Genomic DNA, 26,505 nt, shown 5'->3' with positions numbered 1-26,505 from the left:
GAGGTCCGGGCGGCTCGGAACTGGAGACCTGAGGCCTTTGGTATACAAACAGAGGGAAGAACGAACTATATAACCACGCAAACAAAAAAAAGATGTATTTGGTATCGCCTTAGTAGAATATCCAATGAAAAAGCTAAAGTACAAGAATGCTCTCTTCGCTCAATTAGCCATTGTGCTCTCGTTGAAGAGATCTGCCAACAAGTCATCCCGGCACACTGGTATGTCTACACTGCCCATGCCGTAAGTACTCTCAAAAACGTAGATACTCAGTCGATCGAAGAATGGGCGCAGGACCCGCTCGACTACCTCGTCCTTGGCCGTCTCTCGGATCCAGTCCGAGATGAGCCATGGTCGCTTGAGACCGCCGCGAGCCTGGGGCTCGTTGGTCTCAGCAGCAATAGTGGGTGAGACTGCACCGCATGGACCGAATGTTTGAGAGATCTCGTCTGCCAGAGCAATAGGTTCCCAGCGGTCTGGTGGATAGACCGCATCGATGGTATCAGTTACGAAGAGCCACTCTAGGAGCTGGAAATCGTCGGGGGCGAGGACAAGCAGTATATCGAGCAGCTTGCATGCTTGGAGAAGCGAGTAAGGGGTGTAGAGTTCGGATTGAGAGCCTCGTGGAACTGCAGAGATGGCTTCTTGCAGCTCTGTGTTAATCAGAGGCCAGAATGGCGCCATGGCGGAAGCAGAAGTCTTCAGTGCAACGGCGCGAAGAACCATAAACACTTCCGCTCGCGTAGCAGAAGATGGCGACGAGGAGCTAGTTGCCGCGAGCAGATCTTCCAATTTTTGAAGCAATGCCGGTAGCTCACCAACAAAGTAGTCATCGCTGGCAGAAAGGAGGAGTAGCGCGATCCGTCGGAGGTTAAGTTGTGCTTTACGATCGGCTTCCAAGCGAGCTGCGGAGGCTCCTACGCCGAACATAATACCCGCCGAGCTTGGTGGTGGCAGGCGGACGAGAAGTTCGGATAGCCGTTCCTTATCGGCAAGAATCCACTGGCGCAATAGGTCCATCCAGCTGCTCTTCACCAAATCCAACTGTAATCCAAAGAACCGGGCATCGTTGAACGCATCGGATACGTCCTTCTTCCACATTTTTGCCGCAGCCGGTACCTTCGCCATTTGCTGTAGAAGAACCATAACATTGCGATTGAGATTGTTAGGGAATAGGCGAGACCGAATGAGAGGGCCAACCACGTTGGTCGAGACACCGGTAATGGCAGTGTTGATTCGGTCTGAATCACCTAAGGTTGTGATGAACGACGGCATGGAGACCGCTAGAATGCTCAGCATGTCATCGGGTCCGGTATGAGAGACTGAGGTATGATCATAATCCACGGAAGATCTTGCCATGAGCCCAGTGTCCTGATTGAGGCCCAAGGGCTTGCTTGTAAAGACGGCTGTCAGGAGACGGAGGAGGACATCCTGTGTTATTAAGTGTTAGTAAACATTATGAAAATAGAAGGGAACACACATACCCCAAGTTCCTTTCTCATGCGACGGTCTTCACCGAAGGTTGTTTTCTCCAACTTTACTCCCAAGATAGCTGCAAACTCAATCAAACGTGGAAGAATTTGCCGGTGTGGGAATGGATTGCTAAGAACATCGCGTAGGAAGGTTGTGCAGTCCGTCCAAATCTCGTCAAGGACATCATCGTCCAGTGATCGGGCATAGGTGACCAAAAAGCTAGCAAGTTCAGCCTCGGAGACGCTGGAAGTCAACGAGGATTTCCGGCTAGGATCCAAGGCTGTAGGATTGGTGCGAGTGTAAATCGCGTTGAAGATCGCTGGAATGGTGATTTTTGGGCTTGAACCATCCAGTGTATGGAGAAGATTGAAAATAAGCGATGCTGTCTCCGTGTCAGACTTAGTCCACATTTCCACCAAGGTCTCAAGACACTCTAGTGCCTCTGCAGTGAAGAAATGCTCTAGAATTCGGCGTGATCGGTTTCTCATTCGCAACGAGGTGTATTGGAACGAGGCCAAGGATTCAGAATCAGGAGGAGATCCACTGTGATCTCCTGCTCCCCATGCCCAGATAGAGAAGCAAAGTCGAACGGCGTCTTGGAAACAGAGAAGAACGGTCAACCGATCGTTGGCGGTGTTGGGACGACCTTGGGCACCTTCCGAGTGGAATACCCCAGAGACCATGTTCCCGAAAAAGCCCTGTGTTTGATCAGGACTCTTAACTGCTGGAACGTTGGACTCTTGCACAAGAAGACGTTCATGGGCATTTGCGATACAGGTCTCAAGACCAGTCAGGAGAGCAATCGTGACATGCTCGGAACGGTCCTGCGGCCAATCCTCTGTTTGCTGGAAGGATAGCTGAAGTCTGCCATATGATGCTCGGATTTCCCTGCAGAAACATTCCACTAGCATCAATAGGATCTGGAAGATAGACCCCGAGTACAGAGGAAGTACTTCGCAGAGTAGCACAATCCATTTGTCTACGATCTCGCGGGATTTAGGTGAGCTGATTCCCTTGAGGAGACAGTCCAGAAGCCGCTCTGGCGGTTGTGGTAGCTGAGCTATCGAGGGTCTTCTGTCTCCCTTGTCACTGGTGAAAGACAGGATTGAAGGACTGGTCAACCGATCGCGAGACGCGGTTCGTAAATCTTTTGGCCGAGCAGGCGGTGGGGGTAGATATACCTGCGCAAATCGGACCTTCAACGCAGCAAGTAGTGCGTCTATCAATGCACCTTGCACCGCAATGCTGCCGCCTTCGGATGAGATAAGCAAGCGTTCCACCAAGAAGTCATCAATGCCAGACTCCACTAAGTCCTCTGCTGCTGGCCCAAGAAGAAGTTGCCGCATGAGTTGAAGGGCATCCTTTTGCATTCTTTCCCCTTCTGGGCTGACTTCCGTGGGAACTAGACTTTGTGTACTCACAACACGAAGAGCAGCCTCAAATATGGCGGAATGAAGACTTTTCGAGCCTGCATTGTCTAATCGCCGAGTACATATTAGCAAGAAGATGACATGTGGGAAGATCGATAGGATACTCACCTTCGGATTTGGATATTTCTGGGCGCTTTTCATTGCCCAGCACATGATTGAGAAGTGTAATCCATCCATTTTGCGCAAGCGCAGATATGATATTTGAAGCTGTCTGTAGCAAATAATCACATTCCTTGTAGTCATCGGGGGAGATGGACTGGTTAGTTGTATTTTTATTGCCAGTATCATCATGCTCGGAAAGTTCATCGAGTTTCGAGATAACCACATGGAAAACCCTAGCAAGATTGTTAGACCTGCCTAGTCCCACGAGGAAAGAAGTCGACTTACTTATGAATCGATGGCAAGTCCTGGAGCCATAGTTGCACGCTCTGCGAACTATCACTTGACTCCTGACAGAGAAGATCAAGGACAATGAAAAGCGGGCGTTCAAGCATGGAGCACTGATAAGAGAATAAGGTTCCTCCAACATCAAGCACTTGCTTTGGCGGTTGCTCATGTGTATTGTGGTGACTATGATTCCACAAGACGTAGAATCGCTCAGCTTGTTGCTCAGATGAGAGATGGCGAGAGCCTGCAGTTGACACATTGACCATCAAGGCTGTCAAGGCTGCTTCAACTAGGTGGTCAATCCAAGAGATTGAATGTAGAAGCCATAAGCAGCGGACCGCTTCCACGTGAAATTTCGGACTGAGTGGTGATAGGTACAACCAAAGCTGGTTAACAAGGGGGGTGATCAAATCGCAAGCATCCTCATAGCTGATATAAAAACCGGGACTTTGGATGAAAAAGAGACTCGTTACTGTCGAAGCAATCGTTGAGATGACTGAAAAAGACGCTGTCGTTGGCTGCTCCTTCCCTAGATCCAATCGCTGAGAAAGGGCTTCGTATAGTTTTCGGTCCCGCAGAACGCGGGACTTGGGAAGCTTTTTGAGCAAGGTAACGAGAATATCCAGCGGTTCATGAACAGATAAGTTGCCATCTCCGCTTCCTAGCGCCGCGATAGCAAGTTCGTGGGCCTCGCGAATAATCATCTCGCCAAGGATTTTGGGAGAATAGGGAAGAGGTGGAAGATCTAGACTAGTTTTGCTTTGTTCATAGAAGCTGTGAACTGTCTTCAAGACATTATTAGTACCTCGGCTCTTTGAGTCATTGCCAGAATTCTTTTCCGAGCCCAATTTTCTGGAGAACGCCCGCTCTGTGAGCAAATCAGTCAACGATTTCAAAACTTTATTCAATGCAGCTGACACGGCCTGCTTGTTGGCAGAGCTCTTCCCGGATGATATCTCTCGTATCTTCACGAGCACTGACAGAGTCAGCAAAGGCACATGGATCTGAACCATGTCCTCTTCGCGCACATTGAAATTTTCGATGATAAACTGAGCAAGATCCAAGTCACGCAACACTTGAGCGTTATCACCGTCTATATCAGAAGCCCGATAGTCAACTAGCCCCAAAAGCTCAGAGAATATCACACCACTTTCAACACCGTCGAAGAAGGCGCTCGCACTGCGAAATACCTCTTCAAAGTGTTTCCTGGGGCCTTCGGCTTCAAAGGCCTGGACACTGCGTACAGTGGGCAAGAAAACAGCAGGGACAATATATCCACCAATTTCCCAGCGATCCATGAGCGAGAGAGCTATCCGGAAAGGCTTGGTTCTCTCGGATGGGATACTCGGTGCTTGTTTGATCAAATCCAGGAGACCCGTGACCAACGGTTGTAGGCCTACCCGGCTAAAGTATTGTGATTGTGTAAGTTCCATACCGTCGATGGACGCGGACCGAGTAGTTTCAGATGAGAATTTTCGATCATCTATTGGAGAATTTTCATTTGGAGAATCTGGACCCAGGAACCATGCCCAGAGCCGGCGGTTCAAGCTCATATCTCGCCGAGTAACCACTCCCACTGCAGCAATGACTAACGTTCGGAGATCACTGGCTGCAATCTTAGTTTGTAAGATTGGTGAACTGAGGGGAAGGTGGGTAACAAGAAGATCGAGGAAGTTTCGTTGGACAAGAAGTTGGTCGTCAAGTAAACCGGATGCAACGCAGCGGATTAAGAGGCCAGGCTCTGGAAGAATAACAGAATCAGCTGCGGCCAACATCTCTGCTGGGATTGTATTGACATCATTCCCACCAGCAGAGCTTGGTCGACGGTCTGCGATTCCCAACTTCGGGAGGTAGCGGTTCAGATATGCGAGGACGCCGAGGCGCCGACTAGGGTTGGTGATAGATGCGAGGAAAAGGCATTGCCAAAAATACTGCCCCGAAGCCCCTGCTTCGGATGTTCTTTGTGTCTCGAGTTTCCCAGCAGCATCTCGAAGTTTGTTAATCGTGCGTAGCGTCGGCTCAAAGTCATCACTCGTCTCCTCTTCGAGACCCGGGAGTAGGGCTAAAATTATTGCTTTCAAGGCAGGTCGGATGGCCCACGGTTCCAAATCAACGATATAACCCTCTACCAAGGACAGGAATAATGGGCGAACAGTAAGGGAGGCGAAGGTCAATGTTGGCGCAAGGCCAGGGAGATACAGAGGTAGGTCGTGCGACAGTCCCTCAAGCTGGTCGTCATCACGCATCAGTAAACACACCATCAACCTTTTTGCTAGCATCGCGAACCTTTATCAATCCAAATATGTACGTGTAGACTTCTAGGGCTTTCTGGTGTACACCCGAGGGCAGCGATGGGTTCAAGCATTGGGCTAGTCGCTTCGACACCAACACTTTATGGGGAACGATGGGCTGGTCTGGGGGATGCGTTTGAAGTGCCTGGTGGTGTATTAGTAGTTATAATCATAATATCGCTATCATGTCGGACAAGCCCACCTTTAACAGGCGACTGAGGAACGAGATATAGTCGGCCCACTCCTGGAGAGCGTTGTCAAAGAGCGAAAGCGCTCGTTCAACGCTGGACGCATATCGGCGATAGGTTTTGTCTTTTTTGAGGGACCCTATAGCGACCAGCAATAGTTAGATAGAAGTCATTTTGCACAATTCCTGGTTGGGCGCATACCTTCCTTGCCTTGTAAACGGGAGCGCGTCAAGGAGCTTTCGGAGCTTGCGGGGGAGTTCGACCTCGGAAAGGCACTGGGTTCAAGGCTCATGGTGCCAATGACGGACGGGAAATTGTTGTAAAAGTGTTGGACTGCCCTCCGTCATATTTAGGACATCGAGAATGACCCTAAGGGAAGGGAGTTGAGGTTGAATGTTGAATAGAAGCCACGCAGGCGGCCACGTTCGATTGTTTTGTTCCGCCTTGGGGGGAAGCTCCGACTCGCCGACGTCAACGCTCAACCTCCATCAAAACCACAAACCCACTGATCAAGGAACTTGGATCTTCGATATATACCATGCGCATTTAATGGCCTGAAGACCCGCGACGAGCGACCGCATCAAAAAGCGTATGCCCGCAGCGGGGATGAATCCACAAGACCTAGAGAACGACGGCCAACAGCCTGTCGAGGTTCCCAAGCAACCGTCTCGTTCCACGCCATCAATACCAGATTATGATGAGCGCAGTGAGAGCTCGGAAGGGGAGCGGCCACCTTTACCCCCGCGGCCAAATACGCTGAGTTTGCTAAACGATGAAACGGGCACGCGAGCAACTCTACAAGCTGGGGCAACCACAGCTATCTCGAGAACCGATATCGAGACACAATCGCCGGAGGCTGCGGGCAGTGCTTATTCAACGCTAGCCATGCGTAATTTGACCCGGGTTCCGAAAGCCAAGGCGAGCCTCAGCCAGTTGGCAAGCCCACGGGGTAGCGAAGCAGGTGACTCGGCTAGCATTAGAAGCTCAATTCCATATGGCGACACAGGGGATGTGGAAACTTTATTCATGGACTTTGCTGCTACAGGTTCCGGGAGTCAAGGACATGATACCCCAGGCCTTCTTGACTTTCCTGAATTTGCGGCCGACGACATAGATGATGACGGAATTCTTAGTGAATTTGAAGCAGTTGGCGAACTCAACGAGTCAGGTGATAACGAAGGTATAAATCGTCGAGGAATGATTTTTTTCGCTTTATGATACTAATACCAATCAGAAATGTTACTCCAGCGGTGGAAGGCGAAGCGCAAGCATTATGTGATCCTTTCGGCGGCCGGTAAGCCGATCTGGACAAGGCACGGTGATAGTGGCCTGATATCTGGCTATGTCGGTGTCATTCAGACCATCATATCATTTTATGAAGATGCAAAAGATCACCTACGAGGCTTCTCTGCTGGTGACACTAGATTTGTTGTGTTGACACGAGGGTCTTTGCACCTCGTCGCAATCAGCCGGATGATGGAAAGTGATAATCAGCTCCGGCTTCAACTGGAAGCATTATATATGCAAATTCTATCTACGTTGACACTGCCTTCTCTTACTCATCTCTTCTCTGTTCGGCCCTCTACCGACCTGTCGCGACCCCTTCAAGGCTCAGAGTCTCTTCTCTCATCTTTGGCAGATAGTTTCACGCGAGGCTCTCCGTCAACATTGTTGTCCGCTCTCGAGTGTCTCAAAATCCGCAAACAACATCGACAGGCCATTAATAACGTACTTCTGAGAACCAAAGTCAATGGTCTTCTATATGGCCTGCTTGTGGCCGGCGGTCGACTCGTCAGCGTTATCCGACCAAAGAAACACTCCTTACACCCGGGCGATCTACAGCTCTTATTCAATATGGTTTTCGAAGCTGATGGTGTCAAAGCTGGAGGTGGTGAAAGCTGGATCCCCGTCTGTTTGCCTGGCTTCAACAGCAGCGGCTATCTCTACATGTACGTCAGCTTTCTTGACATGCGAAACGATATCGAAAACAGTGCAGAAATCACCAAAGATGAGTCTGTTGCCATTGTTCTTATCAGTCCCGACAAAGAAGCTTTCTTTGAGATGCAAGCAATGCGTGATTCCCTTGTGGAGGTGAGATCGACCAATTTTTCGATGTCCGTATATGTTACATGATACTAATGATGCACTAGCAAATGGAGAAAAATGGGAGTCTGAAGGAGATAAAATCAGCGATCGACAATGGTCGGCCTGCAACTACGGATATAGTTCCAGGAACTGTGGTCCATCATTTCCTGTATAAATCTCGCGCCAATGTACAGTTCACCATGTCATCATATGCTCCTGAATTTTCCTCGGTAACTCGGCGGCGAAGGTGAGTTATATTCCTTCTGTTGCCCATGAACACTTCTGGAGTCCAATTATATTGACTATCTCTCTAGGTTGATGTCGATGTACAACAACTTGCATGCGAGCATTCACTCCAAAAACACTCACGTCAAAGTTCATCACTGTGTTTCACGGTCAGCTACCTCGTTCGGATGGGTAACCCCAGTGTTTGAATTCTACTGCATCGCTGAGCCGAACACTAATCGGAATGCACTTGCACATAGTGCTAGCAAGATTGCTCAGTGGGTGCAGCGTGAGGAGGAAAGGTTATTTATCATTGGCGGTGCGGTACGTATCGGCTTCTTCATGAACTACCTACTATTTCAACAAGTGACTGAGCTGACTTGACCAAATAGGTCTTCTGATCTCACCCGCGCCTTCAAATCATACAACTGAGCAGTTCTCTGTACATACTTCATGGCTTGATATACCCATTTCTGGACACTAAGGTGACTACATACTGCTACAAACGAGTGGTAATTATCCACTGCACAACTCCGCTCTACCATTCGCGAGTTGACTCTGGAAGTCAATATATAGCCTTGCTGCTTCTACCTTTTTCTTCTCCTTTTCTAGCTGGATGATGAAATATAGTTAAAGAGACACCACGCAGGGGATGGTAGATTTTGCTGGTCAGAGCTCTTCAAGAATCAAAATAACGACCCGTCTCTCATTCCACCAGTCACCGGTATGAATCACGTCAAGTTACGAGGATCCAACGAAGCGCGCCACTCGTGGCCTGGACGATGGCATCTGCGAAAGCCGTCTGCAAGGTGAGAATAATATGCCATGGACAATGTTTCCAACTGCTCCGAATAACTCACCCTTATATACATGAGTTGACCGCAATGATCATATATATTGAATTTATTCTATCAACCGTAATCCACCTTTCACAGTTATAAGGGGGCGGCCATATTGAGAACCAGCCTGAGACGAATCCAGAATAAGCATCCTTTATCAAATAGTAATACGCATCAATTTGGCCATGCTTCAGATGTAATATTGAATATGCTACTACATTTGAGCAGCCTCTGCTAATTACATTAAGCTCACTAGCTCTGAAGATTGACGGCGGGGAGCCACATTTCTCAGGACAATGGCCCTGAGGCTTCTTTCCTCCCGAGGTCCATATATCTCTCTCCCAACACACCAACTTATCCCGCCCACAGGGGTTGATACCCAATGACTTCGTGTTTTAATGTGTTCTATACCTTCTGCTTCCTTCCTTTCCATCACACCACCAGTTAGTGCGACTCAACTCCGGACTCTCGCCCTTAACCCAGTGCCATAGCACTATGTCAGCCCTGATTAACAAACTAATGCCACATCACTAGTACCCGGAACCCCAGCCAACAGCAATGAGTTCGATACAAACACAAGAGTCTACTTCGAGTGACAACTCGGAAGTCCCTCCCAACGATAGCAGCTCAAGCCCAAGCAACGAAGCCACGTCCGACGAGGTTACCAATCCCACCACAACGAGTACACCCGTGACACAAAGCACTTCCTGGGAAATCCGAGGCACTGTGCCACCGCAAGCCTGGGTGTAAGTGACATGATTCTCTTCCAAACTTCTTATCAAAACAAGCTGCTGAGCCTATATAATCAGACAACCAGATAAAAAGATCTGCGACTGCGACCACCACTCCGAGGCACAGTGGCCCATGGAAAACGCAACTATCGTACGTGTCAACAGCCGCTCACTCTGCTTTCTCCACTAGACTTAGCCCTTCTCAGACGATCGAGCCCTGCGCCATATGGTGCCCATATTGTCCATTCTTCAATGTCTCCGGGAAGAAGAACAGGGCCTCGGCCATCCGCCGCCATATCATCATCAGTCATATCGTATGGCCATAATGCTCCTAGCTGCTCGATCTGTTGTTAACCTTACTCAGGGTAGATATCCAGACCAATTTCCAAACTTAGGGGTCGCTCGCGGTTTCGTGGGCAGAAGGACGCTCCCAAAACCTGGGTGAAATTGAGGTATGAGACTCGGACACTGGGATAGAAACCATGAGCCCGCAGTTCCAATTCTCGCTGGTTCGTCTAGTCGCAGAATACAACCATTGTACGTCTCACATTACCGTGTCTGGTATCCAGCGTGTAGCTTTGATGGGGGTTCACTCCGCTAAGTCTTATCATAGTGTGACTTATACCGGCTTTAACGGTCGATCGGGATTATGGATATTATTTTCACGAGACTGTTTATATTTATATCAACTAGCATGCAATGTAGGTCGGGAATACATGTCCTAAATTCATTGGGAGACCCAAATGAAAGCGCGATTTGGTTTACATATAGACCGGTAGGAATGCAGACCTGATGAATGGAATCGATTTCTATCCAACTAAAAGAAAATGAGAGAACAAATCCACTAATGGGCAATTCGTAAATCACCAAAAGCCCCGTGCCTATTTGCTGAAATATATGCCAGTCAACCCGTGAATCTTGTGACAGATCAAAAATCTGCATTGAGACATATTCCGTCTTCATCCATGTCCTAGATATTCCATAACACAAATGCCAACTGCACATGTAGAGATTGCTCTAATCAATCGAGTCCTCCCTGAGGTTGAAGAGCTGGCGCATGACCTCACTCGCCTTGCTGCGTAACCCATCGTGATACATAGTGTTGGTGATGAATTGCTTTGAGTTCTTGATCTTGGCAGCAGTGGCTGTAGCCAGATCAAAGTGGACATACATATCGTCGAAGTAGGTAGCGGCGTAAACTGGCACCTTGTTGTTGGCAAGTTGAGCCTCGTCGTAGAGAGCAGGCCATTCATCGGTAGTGGCCAGGATCTCAGCCACTTCCTTGAGCTGCTTGAGTTCCGAGTAGGACTCGAACATGTCCTTGAAGATCTAGAAAGTGCGAATCGATGTTAGAGATTGTTGCTCATGTGATGTATAACTGGGTTGAGCTACTTACCATCTCGCCGGTGAAATAGATTTCAGGCAGCGAGTCCTTGATCTCGAATTGCGAGTAGCTTGAGCGCAGTCTATCTGCGGACCAGAGTGATGGTTTTCTGTGCTTATCGTTAGACATGGGGATGTTATAAAGGCGGCATGGCAATAAAAGCCCGTCTTACCCTTGGCAATAGATTGATTCGTGCAGAACGGCGTAGATGATGTTTTTGTCCATACCACCGTTGCTGTCAATCACATGGAGAGTGGGCAGAGTAAGGAATCCGAACATCTCCAAATCATTAGTGACCCTGACGATGATATCTAGACTTTCGTTAGTTTGTTTGGAAACTTAGGAGACAGTGCATAGTTTACCGTGCAGATTGTCAACTCCGCCTAGATCGTGTTAGCATAAACAAGCAGAGTGGTCGAATTAGGGCCCTTACCATGCGCGCCAAGCAAGATACCCAGTTGCTGGAAGCGAGCTGGGCTGAGAATTCCAGATGGCAATGCAACCTCGTTCTGGGTCAGGTATTGCATGATCTTCTTCACGCGTTCCGCGTCATCGGGGAATTTCTGGTAGAAAGCCTCATTTCTCTGCTTGACCTTTTCTGTTTCAAGTTAATATAATAGGTAAGATCACTCAAGAAAACAGGGTAACGCACCATAGGTCTTCGCATAGACAGGATCTGGCCCGTCAGTAAGTGGGGGCAGGCCACCGGTCAGGAAAGCTTCTTTCAGCCCCTCGGGGCTGGAATCGAAGGTTAGCAAGGTACAATGCAGGTGGTGAATAGAACTTTTCTGAACATACTATTTTGACAGGTAATTCACGGTGCAGAAGCCACCGAAACTTTGTCCCAGCACACTCCATCGGCGCTGCTCTGCCGGATAGTCCTGAGTCAAGACAGTACGGATGGCTTCGCAATCACGCACAATGCTGTCTGCGCGGAAGTTCTTGAGGTACTCAGCCTGCTTGATAGCATCTCCCTGGCGGGCGAGGGTTCCCGCTGTGATGGTCGAACTGAGGCCAGTACCTCGTTGATCCAGGAATAGCACCTAAAGAAAGCCTTAGCATGAACCGACCAGCGCAAGAAGTGAAACATGACATACTTGATAGCCCTTGCTGAGCACAAAATCAACCCAGGGGTACGACTGCGGGGCACCACATCCAAAGCCAGGACCACCTTGCAGGTAGACCAGCCAAGGCAGCTTGCCTTCTTTGGCTTCCTTGCCCTCTTCTTTGGCAGACTCAATTGGCTTATTCAAGCGACTGATACTGCGTGCAAAAAGTCTCAGCGTCTCCCCAGTGGGGTTGCTGTAGTCCACAGGGACATCAAAGAACAGCTCGGAGATCCGAAGCTTGCCTGGATAGGACCAAATATCATCAGTTTAAGATCCAGTGAGGGTATTGATAATTACGAGCGTTGAAAGTTGGCACCAACCTGGAACATTATAAAAGCGTCGATCGATCAGCTTCGCGGCCATGATTGCGGTGTTGATGGGGATTGAAACCGACGCGTTGGCAAACAAGCCACTTTGCGGCAAATCCCACCTGTGCCTCTGGACCTTGTGACTCGCCGACACTCCCCAATTCACGGATTTTACGTCGTCAAGGCTATTTTGCTAGACACTTCTTACGGTTTTGTTGATATCTGGATTAAAAAACTGAGGACTTTATAGTATAGGCTGAGATTGGGACTTTTGTTTTCCTTTTTTTTAGCTTTTTTTTCTTTAGGCGCATTAACCCCGGACACCCTGGAATAACACTGGAAGAATACATAGTAGATCATGTCATAATAAACTCTGCCCCAAGAACAAGATGCAAAACAAAAACAGCCATCATTCTGACTCGGTTGCTGGTTTGGCCACCAGCTGTCCACCCCGCTTCAGTAGTAGCAGGGTTGCTGGTAGTTGAGCAGCCGCAAAACCAATCATGACCATCAACTGTGTACTGTAACTACTAGCGAAAACGTCTTTGACCTCGGATTGGAGACGGAGAGGTAAATGTCTCAACATTTCCACGTTCTCAAGAAGCAGGTGCAGATCGTGCGACGTTAGATGACCCTGTAAATGACCCGCCAGACGACCATTTAAGATATTGGATGCGATGGCAAGACCAATAGCACCGCCCAGGAATCGAAGCTGAACCACAGTGCCAGTGGCAATTGCTGGAGAGAAAACACCAATTAGCCAACTTAACAGCCACCTCGTTGTCAGCCGTGGGGGGAACACATACCTAGATCTCTGTCCTCAACAATATAAGGCGTTGATAGCACCAGGATACCCATTGTGAGTCCCATTCCCGTGCCAGCAATAACAAGATAGACGATATCGGTTGCGTGGAAGCCCCTGGAAGTCGCAATCGTCGAGAGTAGTCCAACCCCAACAGTGTGGATCACACAGCCCACCAGTAGAGTGTAGATGAATGGGATACGTCCCCTCGAGCTGGCAATATTGATGATAGCTGCTGCAATTGCTGCAACTGCAGAATACCCAATCAAGTAGATACCAGCCTCCAGGGGAGACTTGTCTAACAGAACCTGGGCTTGCTGTGGAACATAAACCAAGACGACGTTGTATGGCGCGCCAATCACAAAGGAAGAACTAGATGGACATCAGAACGAGTCGCACTACAAGCACGACATTAATATTGACTCACATCAGTATTCCCAGCCATGGGCGATCGAAAAACCAACGCTTAGGGAAGATTGGGTCTTTTCCTGGGATGTCCGAGATATACCATTCCCAGGCAAAGAACGCAATCCAGGAGACCCCTGTTAGCACAAGCAGCGCAATAGCGTCCCTCGAGGACCATGAAAAAGCCAAGTTGGTCTCATTTAAAACGGCGACTATCAAAAATGAGCCTGCCATCATCAAAAATGATCCCATTAGATCAAGGCTCGCAAATGAGCGATATGATGCTCGTGTTCTGAATGAAGGAGTATGCTGGTCAAGACCAAAGTTTTTAGGCATTGCCACAATGATGATAACGATTGCAATGGCGCACAATGGCGCACTACCAATCTGATTAGTAGATTTTTTAGGGGAGCCATCGGAGAGTTTACATACTTGAGGAGAAAGGTCCATCGCCACTCTGAGCCTTCTGCAAGAGCACCTCCGACTATCGGGCCTATCAAAGATGCAAAAACAAGACAGAATGACATGAGACTGCTGTAGGTCGGAAGCTTCGTTTTAGGAGCTATCTCGTAGATACACAGGATAGTCAACGCATAAGCACCGGCGCCCCCTATTCCTTGGAGAGCTCGGAATATTATCCTGTGTCCATTGTCAGTTCATGGACAAACAAGGGATATAGAATTACGTTAGGCATACAGTTGGTCGACTGTTTGAGAGCACCCGCATCCGATGGAGAACCCGAGCAGGATGACAAGAGCAGTGATGATGGTCTGTTTCCTGCCAATGATATCGCTAATCTTTGTCCATATTGCCATAGATCCTGGCAGCAATGTGTGAGATCAGCAATAAAGCCAAGGTAGAGGCAGCGCAAAGGGCTTCCCAGATACATATTGTTTTTGATCTTGCAATAACACAAGCGAAAGGAACGAATAATCATTAGACAATTGTAGATCGGACCATACCTGTGTATGTCGCCAGATATCCTGTAATGACCCAGCTTCTCTTCTCAAATCCATTCAATTCATCTGTGATACTCGTGAGGGCCGAGCTTACAATAGTGACATCCAAGTTGGAAAGGAAAAATGCAATCAGGAGCCTTGGGATCATCAGCCTCGGTCCAAAAACAACAGGGCATCTAGATGAGCCTACCCTATAGTGGTAAGCACCAGTCTCCATCCTGTCGGGTAAACAATTTCAGACCCCGGAGAGGGTGCTCTTTGTGCCGACCCCTTTTCTTGGTGACTCCTCGACCGATCTTCGACAGTCTTCTTCGAGGTTGGCTCTGCGAACTTGATATGGCTGGACATGACTCTCGACGGCAGTTGCTTCAAGCGTAGATGAAGACTGGAGTGGCAGCCATGGCTGCATGTGAAAAAGTTTTGAACGTGACCACTCTCTGTGTAGGACCAACCCAAGCCCCGCGTATCTTTACCCCAGGGGCTTCATGTGGAACGTAGGAGACGCGCGATGACAGAATGTGGAATATTTACTTGCATAAGAAGGATGATCGGCGTCGATCATTGAACCTAGATCAGCTGCATTGAAGACGGCTTGGCATAAATTTGCTTTTTTGGGGCATGTATGATTGGATTTGGAATTCCGAGCTGCTTTTTCAGTCTCTCAATTAATTCACTTCCCCGTCTGTGGTCGGTGATTTGCTTGGATGGGAGCGAGGGGGGGTTCTGATGCCCAGATGTTGGTCTCACGCGTATTAGTCTCGTTATCTGAGACACATTCTCCTTGCTCGGGACTAGACATGTGCCCCTGGAATATGCAAGCCTGATATGTATAAGGCTGTGCAGTATTCTTAAGTAAGGATTGAGGATTAACCTTAGGACTGTACATTGGCCAGGTGCCACGGGACATTTGGGGCGAGTGTCATTGTACTCAGTGAGTACCATTTCGCAAGTAGCGACCACGATTAAATGGGTCGTCTATAGTTTCTGACATTGATGGGATATTCGACAAGCACGGTCTACATTGAAACCAACACGGGACCGATAGTGTTAACATGATACAAGTGTAATTAGATCGTTCTCACATTGCTACTTACATAGGTGAGATGAATTCTAACCGGGACATATATTTGGCATATAAGTGTGAGAGGCATGTCAAAAAAGACACCATATGGAAAGATACGCCCAACCTCAATATTTTGTTATTTCATGTATATTGGGGTCAAATTAATCAGAGCCCTTGAATGGGATATGTATAGATGTAAAGTTACTGAGCTTTATAGATGTTATAAAAGATTGATTTCTTCAGTGCTAAAGGAAATGTTCCTACAACTTGATTGCAACAGTTATCTTGCATGGTGTGCGCTTGACACGGTTGATGGATTATGAATCTAGTTTATATGATCAGGGTATTATAACACAAACTTACCCTTCCATTCAACAATTGCAGCGGTAACTCAGTGGTAGAGTGTAGGATTGCAAATTGCACAACATGTAACACATGAAGTCGCCCGTAATATCCTGAAGTCCCGTGTTCAATCCACGGTCGTTGCTTTTTTTTGGCTTTTTACCCCCTTGTCTCTGTTCCCCTTTAGAAACCATCCAATAGTGTATTCTACACTAGTGACCCTCTCCAATATTTTTGTGATGTGTAGAAACCAGATAATTGACCACATCGAAAACAGATCAAGAGCCAGATTGGCAGAACTTGCTAGACCAACAAGAGGGAGATCGTTACCTACATGAAACCGCGAGGACTCTAGATGACACGGTGCAATTATCTAACCTCCCAGTATTCCTACTTCCCTCGCTGTTAACAATATACTACCAGTTCCAGGGGACAATCTGGATTCAATTTTGCTTCCCGTCATTATCTACTCAATAGATATACATACATGTTCATCCAACACAACAGACTACTCAATTTTCTCATTCCAGCATACTTTGTCTACATCCTTATATCTAGCTATCGCAATTCTATACAAGAGTGATATCGTAGGCTGCGCCAGAATGAAATCCAAGGATACGACCGGGTGTCTACTAACCGAGGTGGAAGGGGTGTTTTAGAGCGCAATTTCTGTCAAATCTTTGAACCCAACATATGGTCGACATTGCTGCTCTCTCGGACAGGACTTATCATGTGCGATGAATTACAGTGACGGGTCCATCAAATATCGGATAAGGTGTACGGGGCACGATCACTGATACGGGGTGATTTATATGATCGGAGAAAGGGACAGTTGGACTATGACCGTTGGATTGATGTAACGCGGCAAGCTGACTTCCCCGTCGTCGATCTTGGGGTGGATATCTGAAGAAAGTCCAAATTTTCTGTCTTTTAGACAAGCGAGGAAGATAGACAGGAATGGCGAAATTTTGCTTGTGGGCTTCACGGAAGTCATATCGGTGGTTATTGATATTGACCACGACGTATGCGAGTCCACCACTTTAACCACGTCGGGCTTCTATCACATCACCATCATCTACCACCTCGGGGCTTGCCATCTTTGCAATTCCCCAATACTCATGGTCACATTCACACTCAGACGCGCGTGCTATCGACTTCGCGATTATTAGTTGCGCCTAAATCCTAGCTTCAACAGCCCACGAAACGGCGAACCCATGTTCTTGAGGCCAGCCTTGCGTAAAAAGTCACGGCTTGCTCTTATAAACAGTACTTCCTCTGCGCCCAGTTCTGTATCGCCCGTCTACAAAAGCGCCACATGTTCCACTAAACGTTTGCTACCTTCATGCAATCTACACTAGAATCAATGTAGTTAGTAAGGACGGGTTCTCTCGAGCTCGCTTTAAGTCTTGAACTTGAATCTCATTGGATGGAAGCGGTAAAGAGCTAGAAATATTGAGCTGCTCAATCCAGAGACGGTGTTGATAATCATACATTCTTTTTTCCCGGGGAGGACTGACGCCGGGGGCCATGTGGGGGACTGTTCTCTCTTGCGGGGGGATCGGCGGGTCGGATAGCCATTGGAATGGGTTGTTGGGGAATAGGGAAAAAAGGGGAGTTAACATGAGCGACGAAAGTGTATGCGGGATTTCCACGAGGTAGCATCGTCCAGATTTCAACAGGTATAGTGAGGAGGAGTACGCAGGATCCTCGAAACACCCCCTCAACTCTTATATTGGCATCAACAATCTCAGGGGGGATGTTCTCTGCTAGCCAGGATGCCCAGGACGCAGGATTATGTGGCATATTCGCTCGAACGGTGACACTGATCACAACTCTTGAATTAGGGCGAGTGTTGGTACCTCGGGACAATCTGCGCTGAACGCCAGAGAGAGCCAGAGTAACGCTGGGTTTCTCTCGATCTGGAACATGCATAGGAGAGGCTCCAACTTGGCTCTGATGTGCACGGCGGAAAATAGTTGCATATATCTGCGCTAGGGTTGCTGGACGTCCGCTCAGATCGACAAGAGTATCGATCAAGGCCCGAGTTAAGGACCAGTTGGTAGAGGCGGAGGTAAAGCCGTCCCACCCACAAGAGGCTAGCAACTCATCACCGGTGTCGTCTCCTAAGGCCAGAGACCCTCCTGAACAATAGTCGAAGATATAGCATGTATCACCAACAAAGTCTCTTAAGAAATATCGGATCCTCCACCAATCACACGTCGGCCCCTGAAGATTCCCGGACATGTTGGCTCGGCCACTATAGTGAACTCGTTAGCATGTACATATTAAATGGTCGCTATCTAACTCGCCCCAACATCCATGTTGTTGCGGCTGGTCCGGCCGCCCTTGCGTGTCCGGAGTATATCACGATCCTGAGAACACCATCATCTTGGTTGCTTTGAAACCACTGACCGAGTGTATGAACCAATTCTAGCTCTGAATTGACCAACGGAATCACATAATTGCTCAAGTCGTAGTGATAAATACGCCGGAATGTGTCTAGAAGCTCCCGCTCCAAGACATCAACTCCGATATCATCGTTAGCCCAGTGAAATGCCATAACCGCGCATCTGCTATATGGTCTCTGCCTGATAGCATGATTGACAGACCTATTCAGGTCCGCGGTCAGCTCATCAAGGCTGACAACAGCGGGTGTGGTTTGGAGTGCGTGGGTTGGATGTAGCGACATTTGGACCTAAATGTCTCTATGACACTGAGGCCGGCTCGAGGAGGAGGGCAGATCGGAATTTGGGGGGGGGGGGGGGGGGGGATTGTAGTGTTTGATGGAAAAGTCGGGCTCTGGGGCGATGGAGGTGGAGTGGTGGGAGAGGAGAAAAGGAAAAAAGAATTCAGAATTCAGAGAACAGGCCTTCTTTGAATGCAAAGGTTTCTATTCACTTATTGTTCTCGAATCTATTCACATGAAACTTTGAATTGTAGTTTTGTCTATTGAATTCTTTTCATCACATCGAAGCCGTAGAGCTCTTAAGTTTGAACCATAGATTCATCGACACATTCATCCTAAAGGCATTGTGATTCTGTGATATTAACTTCAGTGATATACTGCGTTCTTCCAAGGTTATAGATAGCGCCCGAGTGACTCATTTTATTACACGTCCATTCCTCTAGCCTTAGCTTTGCCTGGGGGGAGTGTTTCGGGGGATCAGACTTCTATAGCTTCTCCCTCTCCCTCTCTCTCTTTCTTCTTTCTCCTTTCTCCTTTTTCCCATTTCCCATACCTTTAATAGGAAAAATATAATGCAATATTGCTCCTTACTGCTCCTGCCATGAAAACCCATGAGCTGCGACGACAGATGAGATATATTGATAGCACTTGACGCGATCAAGTACTTGATAGCTTTTCCTTTAGAGAACATACCTAGGTAGATCATACAGGATGTTTAAGCCAGCGTGGCACTAGCCCACATATTCTCTGTGTAAAATATTCGCGAGTATTGTGGTTGGCGGTCGAGTTCATCATGGTTCTTAGTGGTCTTAACGTAGCTTTTGATCGTCTAAGATTGCTTCTTTCTGCTTTGTATATGACTTTAATAAACTTGATCTTTATACGTACGATTCTTTTGACCCCTTCCTTTTCCTCATCCAGTACACGAGAAATATAGTCAAAGAAAGACATCTAAGGGAACTAGGATACTGTTTAGAGACTTAAACGTGCCTTCAAGCTATCGTCTTCATTCCCCATTCTCTCTTTATATTACAATAACAACAAATACAACCGGAGTACAGAATTCCAGGAAGATTAAACTGTGCTTTGAATAAATTTTCACTTAAACAAGCTATAAGAGCAAGGACCGATTATGGGGGTAGTGATTCGAAGGAGAAGGAAGTATAACAAGAGAAAAAGTAGCGGTTCAAAGGGTATCTTCCTTTCAGGCTTGATTGCTAATTGCCATATCTATATGGTCGCGGCTTGTATATTGCGAATTGAAGAATGAGTGAACTGGTCATCGGCGGTGTGGATCGAGGTATTTCCATCTATATCTGATCTTGGGGGATCAGGCTTAAGATCATACTACTAACGTAAAATTTAGGGAAATGTCATCCTTTGGCTGGGGTCCAGGAGGGGAGAATATCACAAAGATTATATGGGAATAAGAATCCGCTGATCTATGGATCTCGGGGTTTCGCGGTTCATATCCAACTGACGAAAAGTGGGAGGATTGCATTCTGGCCTGCTACCGCTTGATCAAGCCACCCGCGTCCGGCGTTTGTGAGAGCCTTGATGAATGGAGTGGGGATACAAGTTTCTATTGGTGATAGGGAAAACACCCAGGTGCCTCTTCAGTGGTCCTCGAAGGTACACTCCCTCTCTTTTGTTGAGGGGTGAGTATCTCTCATGATGAGCTCCTTATTAGAGTAACTTGCCTCTTTTAAAGGTGCGAGTAATAGTCTAGTGTCTTCCAAGATTCTGCCTCGTGATCAATCCAGTTCTTAACGATCTCCCGAAGTTATGTTCCCGCGTATTCAAAGTTCACTTGATACTCCTCCAGTAAGCTGCTTTGTTCTCAGGTATCTTCATTTTCTGCTAGCAGATCAGGCATCCTTTAGAAATCTTCAGACACTAAATTACTCATTGATCCCACGGCCACTTTGAACCTTCGTAGTCGGCCAAGAATATCTGTGTTTAGAAGAGAGTTTACAGATCATTCAAACTGTGTACATATAACTACATTTGAAGCTTGCATCAAAGGTTTACAGCCCCGCAAACGCGATATGATCGATGATACGTTTGTTCTCATCGATTTCGATCACTGTCGATGTATCGGGGAGTCTTGACGCAACACCGAAACGGAAAGAGCCTGCCGTTGATGACCCGCTCTCAAAGTTCTACCAATATGATTGACTAGACCAATAAGAACTTTGTTTCTGAATCCCTTCCAAGGTTGTTAGTAAAGTATCAGGACCCAGTGGCTCAGCTGGGCGCACCGATGGATTACTGCCGTTCCTGATTAGGCAAAAGTGAAGCCGTTGAATTGGTTCAACCAAATTCTGTGGTTCTCGTGATTTTGTTACTTTTTTTTGGCCCCGAACGTTCAAATGAAACATCCCCTCTCCCATCACTCTCGTCACTATTATCTCGAGTCTGCCAGGTCGTGATCACTCTACCTTCCTTGAACAGACGCTCGTTCGGTGACTTAGACTTGATCTCGGTCTTCAAAAGTCGAACTTCCCCAAAAATGCAGTCGCTTGTTAGCAGTAGCTGGTCAACGACACCTCGAATGCTGGGAACAGTACGTGACCGACCGTCTGCAACTCCCTATATGAATGAGCTAGCCGGTCTTCCGACCGAGCTATTATTATCAACAACCGACTTCCTCCCCGTGGATGATTGGATTTGCCTATCGCTCTGCAACCGCCGACTCTTCGCCATATACCACCGTCGATATAATTCCACCAAGCTGTCAAGAGAGATGAGACTGTCTGTTTTGGGCCGACTGGAACGAGATCGACCGCAATATTTCATCTGTTATACTTGCTTGATTCTTCACAAGTATGACGGCTCCGAGTTCTTTGGTCTTTCGGGTCCATCCACCCACCAAAGCTGTCCTCTCCCATGCTTCTCTGATATCCCTGTTGGATTGACATTGCGCAGAGAATATGACTATCCCTTCCGTGTCCTCCGCACTTTTCAATTCCTAGATATCCAGCTGGTCATGCGAAGATTCTATCTAGGAGATCCGTTTGGAACCAGCATTGAAGCGTTATCTTATACCCAGGTCAGGGTTCAACCTGAAATCTCCCCGTGCCCTGAGATTACCTCTATCTTTTCCACCGACGCACAGATCTGTTCAGAGCAACCAGCTCTTTATTTCAGAATACAGCAGGTGATGGTTGCTCCTATTAGCAAATCGCAACTACTGCTTTATATATCTAGTGATACCTATGACCTGGGACCTCAACAGGACATGTTTATTTGCATGCACATGCAATTTCATCGCGAGGACAAAGCTGTGAATCCCGTGGTGCTCGCCTATCACAACGGAGAGAAAAACCCCGGTTCCAATTTCAACTGTCACTATTGCAATACAGATGCCCGCATTGAAATCCGTGAGCATGGTTCTTATGTGGCCCTGATCCTTACCACATGGATTAATCTTGGCTCTGGTTTAACGCCCGATGATCGCCGATGGAAGATTCATAGTCATGGTAATCTCTTAATGAGATGCAATTCAACTGAACTCAAGGACACTCCACGGGTCTCTTTTGAGAATGCGTCGCCGTTGTCGTTGGAGGCATTGCTATTGAGAAACCTTTCCTACATCAAGGACAAGCGATACAGGCAAATTATGCAACCACTTTCTCGACATCACTGGAACGGCCGGGGCGTATGGTACTTGCCCAGTATACCCAGTTCGCCTAGTTCGTCCAGTATACCCAGCTCGCCTAGTTCGCCCAGTATACCCAGTTCGCCTAGTTCGCCCAGTATACCCAGTTCGCCTAGTTCGTCCAGTATACCCAGTATACCCAGTTCGCCCAGTATACCCAGTTTGCCTAGTTCGCCCAGTTTACCAAGTGAACCTGAGGAGATATCGTCGAGGGCCAGCTGCTGGAGCCAGCTTCTTTGGTTCTTACCTACTTAGACTCCTGAGTTCCTTCCCACAGAAGAATCCTTAGTTCCTTCCCATAGAATAATTCCAGAAACATTCACCTAATACTGTAGTCAAGCTTCAATCTAGTTCTGTAATCAAAAAAACTTTTCATACTATAATGTCTTCCTGTTATTTACAATTTGGCCTTTTGGCCACCCAGCTCGCCAGTGCCGCAATCGTGCTCGGCCCAACCAGCATCCCTATTCTCTCCCTCTGGGCTTGTACTTCGGCTTTTAAGTCGAACCCTCACTGGCTGCCTCCTCTTTACCAAAAGGCAGCAACTTGCGCCATCCTGGGGATAGTCCAGGTGGCAATTCTCGTAAGTCATGCCTATATCCCATGTGCCTGAGGCGCATCAATATGTGGCTAGACGCTAAATACATCTAGCTCATTCTCCAATTGAATTGATATTCCCGGATGTTGCAGGTCTCTCTCTTTCTCTCACGGGTATGTCTCACGTCCCAAGCCGGGAAAACACACAGTAATAATGAAATCTTAGCGCTTCATAAACGCGCCTCCGGCGCCTCAGGTACATTGGTCGACCTATGTGTGGGGGACGACAACAATTCTTTTCGGGCTCGACACAATGTGGAACCAGAGGGCAACCTACCTTCTCAACAAGGAGAAGTGGACGGCCGAAAGGGCCAATTTGGAGGCCGAGAAGGTCATATTGAAGGCCAAGAAGGCCGAATTGGAGGCATTAATGGCCATCACCAATGGTGATGTGAAAGGCATCCAAGCCACAGTGCAGCAGATCCAGTCCAATATCAAGGACTCGCAGAACGTTGTCATGGAGCACGAGTAGAGGGATTTGCATCCCTATCCAAGGACTATAAAAATATATGAATTAGGTAGCAGAAGTCCAATCCATCAAAAGATTTTCCGTCAAGCATGATTTACAGTAGAGCTACAAAAGTATTTGATCTTGAGTACTTCGACCTCAGACCTAGGACGCTAGGTCACAAGGGTTACAATTAACTTCAAAGCGGAAATCTCCATAACCATCCGATATGGTGTAATCTAGGGGGACAGCGGAAAGACTATGGTTATGCGTAGTGCTATGAACAACAATCGTGGTCTTTCCGCATAGTCATGGGGGTTTTTGTAAGTACATAAATCTGATCATCTAATCAGACGTAGTGTCATGGGTATAATTATCTATTTGGGTTTAGCGCGAGACTGTCTCGACCCTTCTTCCTATATAAGAGTAGTGCCAGTCGGGTCATCCGATATTCTAAAATGCGAGTGGATGGAGAAATGGGCGATACCGGACTTTGAAAAATCTCACTTTGGGCAATCCCGGGGCGGTGGAGAATTCCCATGATACATAGCTTTTTAGATTTATTGCTGGGCGCAAGTTTTGGCCCAAGACCGATTGGAATCAAAGTCTCGATTGAGATCCAATTAGAGCCACAAACGATAATGCTAATCTTATGTTTACTTTGGCTGTGGGCAGGTCTTGATTCTCAAAAGTCAGAATGCTAAAAAATAACAGATTGCTGAAGTTTTAGTATTTGTGAATAAGATAATTGACAGCCTCTTGGTTTGTTGAAAGGTTTCGAACCTCCTAAATCATCAGCGATATCTCCTCTGGCGTTCTAGAGCGCAGTTTGGCAGCCATTCGGCTAAGGGCGGCACGGAATTTTGATAGCTCGGCAGTATAAGCTCTTCGCTTTCCTGTTACGGGCTAGATTATATATATAGTAGCGATCTTCAATTGTATATATAGTAAAGGATTCGAATCAAAGCACTGTTTCTGTCAAAATATTCTAGGCCGTGCGGATGACACCGTACTTCTCCAAAAAGCTAACCTCCCGTCAAGCCTTCGACATCTCATAGATACTGCGTATAATCAAGCCAAGAATGGCCTACTGGCTCGCCCTTTACTCAGTAACTCATTCTATACTATGGGTGCACTTGTCATCCTTACGACTCCCGAAACTCAACGCCTTCTGGTTGAGAAAATTGATTAACGCCGGGAGCTAAAAATACATGGAATAAAAAAGAAAGAAACATGGCAGGAGCTCTTAATGGCGGTGCCGGATGCCGGATTCCAAATCCAGACTATTCACACCTGAGGAAGAGGATTCGTCCCTAGCCCTAACTGGTTCTTGCTGGCTGGTATTGCATCGGGGACGAGAACGGGACAGGGGTTGGTCTCGGGAGTGAAAGAACCGGAAGGTGCTTAGATCACGTCGGGGCGGCAAGGGGGTGAGAAGGGGCTCGGGGGGGGCTTGTTCGCTCAGGGGCCGTGCTATGCACGGGAGGAACGGTGTGCTCGGGCGTGTAGGCGGGTAAGGTAGGGGCAGGAGGTGCAGGAGGTGCAGGAGTGGCAGGAGGGGCAGGAGGGGCAGGAGGGGCAGGAGGGGCAGGAGGGGCAGGAGGGGCAGGAGGGGCAGGAGGGGCAGGAGGGGCAGGAGGGGCAGGAGGGGCAGGAGGGGCAGGAGGGGCAGGAGGGGCAGGAGGGGTAGAAGGGGCAGAAGAGGCAGAAGAGGCAGAAGAGGCAGAAGAGGCAGAAGAGGCAGAAGAGGCAGAAGAGGCAGAAGAGGCAGAAGAGGCAGAAGAGGCAGAAGAGGCAGAAGTGGAAGAAGTGGCAGAAGTGGCAGGAGAGGCAGGACGTTCCTTGACGAAGGCGTCCAACCAGCGACACCGTGGGAACCAGGCGCGCGACTGTAGCCAAATCGCCGGCCCCCCCACCAGGGAAATGAGACCGAGGGCTTTCGCCCAATCGGCAGCGATTTCAAGATCACTGCGCCGTTCTATCGGGAACGAAACATCAGCAACGGCAGGATACAGGGGCTTTCTAATTAAGGCATATAGCATACTCGGGGCTGGGCAGTGCGCGTATAGCTCCACGATGTCCTTTATGGACAGTCGTATCATACCCTCACTATCAGGGAGGGGCAGGGTAATGCCAGCCAGGGTGGTGGGGGCGGCGCTGCTCTCGTTGGTCGGGCCAGCCACTGGTGCAAAGATGAACTATAAAGCGATTGCATTAGTGGTAGTTCAATGTCCCCCACGGACTCACATGAATGAAATTCATTGTATTCGAAAACAGTGCTATAGGTCCTCTCACATTGTCCTATCGAAAGGGAATGGGCTGCATGCCGTCTGGCAAGCCGTATTTGTAGTTGAGATTGACGTTCAATCTCAACTCCGTGTACGTGTATCGATCTGTTCTCGGAGGGATGTTCACTTACCAGGATCAGCGCTACAAGCGCGGCGGAAGCGAAGAGCATAGGGGGGTTTCGCGGCGCACCATGGTGATCGTAGTTTTGTTCGGTGCATTGGAGGGTGAGAAAGGAATATTTTCTGAGCGATGAGGATTTCTTTTGTGGGTGACCTCGCTTCTGAGCAGAGGGAAGGAGCGGACAACGAGCACCTGCCTTCCCCATTCCCTCCTTCCAACGCTCTCTCATTGCAACGTTCACCTCGACCACCATCTTCATTCAGCTCGACTTCACTCAAGTGAAACGCACTACGGCCCCGGCCTCCGGCCATATAATTCAGTCAATCTGCCATGTCTTTCCCTGACATATCTCTTCGCCTCCTGATCAGCCATTGACGCTGAGCCCAGCATCTTCATACAGCTCCACCGTCACCATAACCATTACCTGATTCTCATGACTCTGACCAATTCCTCATTTTGCTCTCAAAGAATCCTAGAGTCAAAACATGGAATCAAGACCACTACGGTTCCATGGAAAGGCTTCCGACCATATAACCGGATCAATCCACCACCCGTTAACATCACAATCTCCCCTTTTTCCTTGCCTCTTGGTTCAAGCCATCTATCCCCACGATCTGCGCTATGGAACTTTTGAGATACTTTGCCAAGTTCCGTGCCGTCCTCCCGCAGCAGGCAATCACCCCTCA

At 48.1% G+C, this 26,505-nt stretch overlaps 8 protein-coding genes across 8 annotated transcripts; 3 read left to right on the top strand and 5 right to left on the bottom strand.

Annotated features, from left to right (window-relative positions):
* Positions 1–159: 159 nt before the first annotated feature.
* N7457_008165 (dopey family protein) lies at positions 160–6,058 on the bottom strand (the record flags this gene model as incomplete). Its single annotated transcript, XM_057179208.1, has 7 exons — positions 160–1,428; positions 1,482–2,947; positions 3,009–3,235; positions 3,288–5,515; positions 5,574–5,723; positions 5,781–5,905; positions 5,968–6,058. 7 exons carry the CDS (start codon positions 6,056–6,058, stop codon positions 160–162), a joined length of 5,556 nt encoding a protein of 1,851 aa, XP_057027594.1.
* A 299-nt stretch (positions 6,059–6,357) lies between these two features.
* N7457_008164 (guanine nucleotide exchange factor MON1) lies at positions 6,358–8,477 on the top strand (the record flags this gene model as incomplete). The annotated part of the gene is made up of 5 exons (XM_057179207.1): positions 6,358–6,946; positions 7,001–7,857; positions 7,917–8,098; positions 8,166–8,400; positions 8,469–8,477. 5 exons carry the CDS (start codon positions 6,358–6,360, stop codon positions 8,475–8,477), a joined length of 1,872 nt encoding a protein of 623 aa, XP_057027593.1.
* Positions 8,478–9,445: 968 nt separating this feature from the next.
* N7457_008163 (uncharacterized protein) lies at positions 9,446–9,957 on the bottom strand (the record flags this gene model as incomplete). Its single annotated transcript, XM_057179206.1, has 2 exons — positions 9,446–9,712; positions 9,820–9,957. 2 exons carry the CDS (start codon positions 9,955–9,957, stop codon positions 9,446–9,448), a joined length of 405 nt encoding a protein of 134 aa, XP_057027592.1.
* A 706-nt stretch (positions 9,958–10,663) lies between these two features.
* On the bottom strand, positions 10,664–12,502 carry N7457_008162 (proline iminopeptidase; the record flags this gene model as incomplete). The annotated part of the gene is made up of 9 exons (XM_057179205.1): positions 10,664–10,975; positions 11,043–11,139; positions 11,203–11,341; positions 11,393–11,413; positions 11,464–11,628; positions 11,683–11,768; positions 11,829–12,073; positions 12,128–12,381; positions 12,460–12,502. The coding sequence occupies 9 exons, from the start codon at positions 12,500–12,502 to the stop codon at positions 10,664–10,666; spliced, it is 1,362 nt and encodes a 453-aa protein (XP_057027591.1).
* A 354-nt stretch (positions 12,503–12,856) lies between these two features.
* Positions 12,857–14,961, bottom strand: N7457_008161 (uncharacterized protein; the record flags this gene model as incomplete). Its single annotated transcript, XM_057179204.1, has 7 exons — positions 12,857–13,185; positions 13,254–13,621; positions 13,677–14,033; positions 14,087–14,293; positions 14,351–14,474; positions 14,617–14,750; positions 14,804–14,961. The coding sequence occupies 7 exons, from the start codon at positions 14,959–14,961 to the stop codon at positions 12,857–12,859; spliced, it is 1,677 nt and encodes a 558-aa protein (XP_057027590.1).
* A 6,255-nt stretch (positions 14,962–21,216) lies between these two features.
* On the top strand, positions 21,217–22,620 carry N7457_008160 (uncharacterized protein; the record flags this gene model as incomplete). Its single annotated transcript, XM_057179203.1, has 1 exon — positions 21,217–22,620. The coding sequence occupies one exon, from the start codon at positions 21,217–21,219 to the stop codon at positions 22,618–22,620; it is 1,404 nt and encodes a 467-aa protein (XP_057027589.1).
* A 595-nt stretch (positions 22,621–23,215) lies between these two features.
* On the top strand, positions 23,216–23,434 carry N7457_008159 (uncharacterized protein; the record flags this gene model as incomplete). The annotated part of the gene is made up of 1 exon (XM_057179202.1): positions 23,216–23,434. The coding sequence occupies one exon, from the start codon at positions 23,216–23,218 to the stop codon at positions 23,432–23,434; it is 219 nt and encodes a 72-aa protein (XP_057027588.1).
* A 1,385-nt stretch (positions 23,435–24,819) lies between these two features.
* N7457_008158 (uncharacterized protein) lies at positions 24,820–26,078 on the bottom strand (the record flags this gene model as incomplete). The annotated part of the gene is made up of 3 exons (XM_057179201.1): positions 24,820–25,388; positions 25,455–25,608; positions 25,830–26,078. 3 exons carry the CDS (start codon positions 26,076–26,078, stop codon positions 24,820–24,822), a joined length of 972 nt encoding a protein of 323 aa, XP_057027587.1.
* Between the last annotated feature and the right edge of the window lie 427 nt (positions 26,079–26,505).

The sequence above is a fragment of the Penicillium paradoxum genome (assembly GCF_028828445.1).
Source record: "Penicillium paradoxum strain IBT 22861 chromosome Unknown utg000007l_segment0_segment0, whole genome shotgun sequence".
In the NCBI taxonomy this organism is placed as follows: Eukaryota; Fungi; Ascomycota; class Eurotiomycetes; order Eurotiales; family Aspergillaceae; genus Penicillium; species Penicillium paradoxum.
Note: the sequence above shows the minus strand (reverse complement) of the source record. Positions and strands in the feature narration are given on the sequence as shown.